Source organism: Bipolaris zeicola (assembly GCF_000523435.1).
Source record: "Bipolaris zeicola 26-R-13 unplaced genomic scaffold scaffold_544, whole genome shotgun sequence".
Lineage (NCBI taxonomy): Eukaryota > Fungi > Ascomycota > Dothideomycetes > Pleosporales > Pleosporaceae > Bipolaris > Bipolaris zeicola.
In genome coordinates this window covers 1-4,983 of record NW_006912593.1, presented here as the reverse complement: position 1 = coordinate 4,983, position 4,983 = coordinate 1, and the positions used below count along the sequence as shown (strand labels likewise).

Below are 4,983 nucleotides of genomic sequence, written 5' to 3'. Positions count from 1 at the left end.
TAGCTAAGATTGCTAGCTGTATATCAGATTCGTGAGAGACGTTGTGGGCTTGATTTGATAGGGCCATAGTTGATCAGAGTTAGAGAGGTGCGCAAAGTTGGTGGGGTGGCCCGCTCGCTTGTATGGCCCGCTCGCTTGTAAAACACGTTACCACTTTCCTGTTCCTCATTTTGCCAACCGCAGAAAATTACTGTTCTTGCCCGTCATGGCGACGGCCAGCGCCATCGTTGTTTGGGCATGCACCTGGGCTCCGTCGATCTTCTTGTATGGTACGACATTTGATGACAATCACATCGTGAGGAAAGTTGCAGATCATCAACAACAGGCCGCAGCTTCGAGAAAAATTGCTCAACACCTGGCAACAATACGATTTAGAAGACCTGACAATAAAGCTGGCTCAAGGCTTCCGCATTCCAAGTATCAATACCGATGCACGAATGATGCTGAGGTTGAGGCCAGGAATGACTGATATATGCTTAGACGAGAGAGTTGAGGGCGTTTCACATGATCATACGAATCTCGAACTGGATACAGACTGTTTACATAGCTACCCTAACCTCGTGGATGCTATGGAGCAAAACGGTAAAGTATTCATACCTTCGACAACAGACTTGGATGAGCCTAGTTGTTCATAACAGTTTAATAACGAACAACTCATGTCCAGCCATGTTAATGGCAATTCGACAGCAGACAATTACAATTGTAATACAGAGACAATAATAGCCACTTCTGACTCATTACCAAATAACCTATGCCAGGAAACAATGGAATTGGCTCTTTCGGTGGAAGTGCGCTCAGGATATGACCAAGTCTTCGACGGAATTTCTTTTCCAGGGCAGCCGGTGCATGAAAATCTTTTTCACATAGATGAAAGAGATTGGAGTCAATGTTCACTCCCGCAAGATTTCCATTTGTGGCTTAGCTCAGAGTTGGTAGAGAATTACTCATTGTAATCCAGTTCGCTGAATAAGCTGGATTACTTTCTATTTGCTATGTTTGACGCTTTTAAAAAGTCCTGAGACATTCCATATTTTGGTATTATTCGACCCAAAACAAGCTACTGGAACCTGGTCTAACCTCAGGTTCTGGAGAACCTCAGTTATCATCATCAAACAATGCCAAAGATACGTCCAAGTCGCTTTTGATTCTCACATGAGAAGCATTTTCGAGTAGAATTGACTAATAGCAAAAACTTCTCGATGTTGTTGGATACATACGGGTATTTTACAAGAGTAGCAAACTATACAGCGGATTGCATATCATTCGATATAGGACATGCATGGCTGCAAGCTCTGCATAGGGATCTGGCGCCGCTTTCTTAACGATTAATAGAGATTTAGCCAATTATATGTGAACTACCAGATTCTGGGTTAATAATGAAGTACTTGCATATGATTCATGTCAAGAAGAATGTTCTAAAAGCCGTTGTTGAGCCATTTTGTACCTGGTATTGGATGGACCAGAGCGCTTAAGAGTAGGTTACATATTAACATACGATAAGCCAGCCGCTAGCGAGGAACCATCTCAGTCCTTTGGACGGGTAACCTGATGTAGAAGACCTCAGAGTCTATCTCACTCTATCACCTCGTCTATGGCAAGATAGCCCGATTTTTCTCCATTAGTAAAAGTCAGGCTATCCTCAAAAATCCTTTTGTCACGATCACCTTCCGCTAAATGAGCTTCCCATTTCCTATACGTCGATTCGTCCTTGAACACGAGTTCTGTGATAGCATCGAATCCTGGCGACTTAGACTCTGTGTTCAATTTTATATACCGGCGCTTGTAGAGCAGGGGCGCATATCGTTCGTCTTGCAATGACTTCACTAAAGGTACATTTGAAATCTCGTAATGTGCTTTGAATTGTTCAAAAGAAAGATGTGGGGCCTTGTAGATGATCGCAATTTTCGTAAACGTCATTGCTTGGGGCTGAATTTTCTGCTTTCTCGCTTAGACAGGGCTTGCTATTTTGATAAGGTCGGCGCTAGGAGCTCCGGTAGGGAAAGCCTGGGAGATCTGTTATCTCGAATAGTTCACCTTTATCCGAAACAGTTACCGGCGAAGAGATGGTAGTATGTATATCCCCGCAGCTCTTACTACGCACCATCCATGGTTGGAGGCCTCCTGCGCTTTGCATTTTGCGTCCTGTCTGGCCTCGTTTACGAAACATCGCGATCGATAAGCAAGTCATGATACGGCGTGCAGTGCAAGAAAGCCGAGATGACGGTCCCCGCATATGTGGATGCTAGTGGATCCTGTTCAATAGTACTTTCATAAATTTGCAATCCTTCTCGTATATGGTCCACTTGATCTGGCAGAAACTTTGCAGCAGAGTTTTCTATCGAGGTCCTGCGCTGCAGTCATGTGCTTAACCGGAAGAAAAACGCGATTTCTTTCCAATAGTTGCGATGTCCTCTTTCCCACGACCAGATCATAAGCTTTGTTATACCCGGATGCGCTTATACCTAGGAGGACTTTTGATACAGATGCCGACCTTGTACGGTGTAGCCCGACGACGTGGAAGTTCAATATCATTGTAGTCTTACCTGCTCGCGACTTTGGGGACACCCAAACTAATGTGCACTGTATTTGTGATTCAATAAAGTGTATCATGATGTAAAATTGAAATCTCGATGCGGTAAGGGCTGATGAGTCAAACCGTTGATCGATGTCAAGGTAGAGCAGAGAAGCAGTTTCTGGATTTGTTTTCGAGAACTCCTGAGAATTCTGGATATATGTAAATCATGTCTGGACGAATCCATCGAAATGATTGTTTGTAATGCATGAGCGGTGGTGACTGCTGGAATTCCTGGGTATTGAGATGATTGCGGTTACGTGACTCGTTTTGTGGAGAACGCTATACGTGGCGAGGTCCTTTCTATCGTGTGATTCGTATTTGGATATGAAAAGCAACAATGCATGATTCAAATGTTTCTTGGTACGGCTTTTTGATCGTACGACGATACGGTCAGCGCGTAGCGCTTCGTCTTGCACCAAGCTGAGCCATCTTGCTCTACCCAAAGTCATCCGCACGTTATTCGTGTATGGCATATTTGCTTTACCAATTCTATATCTTCAAAAGAATCACTCTAGACCCTGCCAAGTTTGATGATCATTGTCATTTCCCTCTCACGAGCTAACAGGACGCCGAGTTTTTTGACGTATCGCTGTATCAGGTGTAGCTTCTTCGTGCAGTGGGTCTATGCTATTCACAGTCGGGTAACTCGCATTTATTAATTTTCATGTTGTTTGTCGTCAAGAGTATTCTGATCTGAGCTTAAGAAGTAAAATGCACGAACCATGAGCATTACACTAGTGCTATTATTACGCAAACTAAGGAAACAAGAAGAAACCATACACAGCATAGAATAAGTCTAGTCAAGTTACCCTGGGGACATTTGCCATTGACATATAGTTATACTAAATTATATCCTTTAATTCAAAAGCAAGCCAATAGTTTGAAATATAACGTAAATTGTGATTCCATCGAGCATATTCATGACTCATTCCTGCCTTCTAAAGTCTGCACTAAGCTGTACAGGGTATGTCGGTCGGCGACTTCGACGGACTCACAACGAAGTCGTCGTATGCGACGAGGCTCCCACTGTGGGGAGTGAGGTTTGGTGAACCGTTGGCACCTTTGGTCACAGTGAAGCGACTCGAATAGCTACAACTTTCAAGTTAGCGTGATTCATAAAACTGCTTTGGTGCTCGAGGAGCAGTGAAGGTGAACCGTACTATGCCAGAGAACAATTGCCACCATCAAAAGTAGTCTCAATAACACCAAGCACCTGGTAGGTCTTCTGCGCAGCCGTCTCTGAGGAAACAGTTGTTATATTCGGTAAATGATCCCAATGCTTGTTGCCCGCCGTCGGGAGGAGCGCCTGTTTCAACGCGACAATCTGCTCGGCCCCGGTGGCAGTGTTTTCAAGAACAATGAGCTTCCCATCCACTGTGAAGAAATTGGTGAACCTTGTTGTAGCAGCGGGATCCTCAGCAGACGCATAAAGCCTACAAAAGAAATTTAGCGATCTACCTCTTGAATGCACTCGCAGGGGACTTCTTGGGTAACATACTCTTGCAGAAAGGGCTTGAACGCTGCATCAACTCCAGTTCCTGCTGAGTATAGAGACATGTCAACTGATGCAGCCATGCCTACGAAACACGCAGGGACAATGATAGATGATAGCTTCATTTTAGCGATTTTGATATCAATTATGAACAAGACAAAACTGTAGTGCACGATGAAGTTGTCGGGGGCTGGAAGTTTTTATACCCAGACACCCCAATACCGCCGCTGAATTACTCCATGGAAGGGATTTCCTTTCAACTCACACCGGCTCTTCTTAGCATCATTCAGGATGGAATAGTTTGACATATCGTCACCTGGGTTTCGCCTGCTCCCTATCCAGACTAGAGTCGGGCCGAACTATAGAGTCGGGCCGGACAAATAGTGCATCTACACTGCACAATATGATGATGGTAGCCTGTGAAGGGTCTCCTCAAGACGTTCAAATCCTTTCGCAATCCCCTCTTCCTACTCATTGCTACAACCACCACTACCTCGGGGATCTTCTTTTGCTTCTACTACTTCTCTAGTGTTTATGTACGGAGTGATGGTACAAGGCTTCTTAAAATGGTAAGCCCGCGCCCAGGAATAGCGGAGATTGCTACTTTGGTATTCGAAGGATCATAGAAGTGGACCTGTTTTAGTCATGCATAGATAACACGATTTCATTCAGGAGATAACTGAGGCAAGCTTTGTCTATGGTAGTAGGGGTATCCTGAGTAGATTTAGCTTTTAGGTTCTAGTACGTAATCCTATCAGATGTACCGGTGTTTATTATTATTATTATTCCATTATAGTCTAGTGAGCCCAGGGCTATGTAAGACTTTGGCCGAGGCCGTTCTATCTAGTATTTATTTACAATTTGTTCGTTTTAGGTTTGAAGAGTGTCTGTGGTGCTTCGGCCTATGTCTAGGTAG

At 44.3% G+C, this 4,983-nt stretch overlaps 2 protein-coding genes across 2 annotated transcripts; both read right to left on the bottom strand.

Moving 5' to 3' along the window:
- Nucleotides 1–1,572: 1,572 nt before the first annotated feature.
- COCCADRAFT_113144 (uncharacterized protein) lies at nucleotides 1,573–1,917 on the bottom strand (the record flags this gene model as incomplete). The annotated part of the gene is made up of 1 exon (XM_007720635.1): nucleotides 1,573–1,917. One exon carries the CDS (start codon nucleotides 1,915–1,917, stop codon nucleotides 1,573–1,575), a length of 345 nt encoding a protein of 114 aa, XP_007718825.1.
- Nucleotides 1,918–3,525: 1,608 nt separating this feature from the next.
- Nucleotides 3,526–4,192, bottom strand: COCCADRAFT_10357 (uncharacterized protein; the record flags this gene model as incomplete). The annotated part of the gene is made up of 3 exons (XM_007720634.1): nucleotides 3,526–3,664; nucleotides 3,736–4,008; nucleotides 4,074–4,192. The coding sequence occupies 3 exons, from the start codon at nucleotides 4,190–4,192 to the stop codon at nucleotides 3,526–3,528; spliced, it is 531 nt and encodes a 176-aa protein (XP_007718824.1).
- Nucleotides 4,193–4,983: the final 791 nt, after the last annotated feature.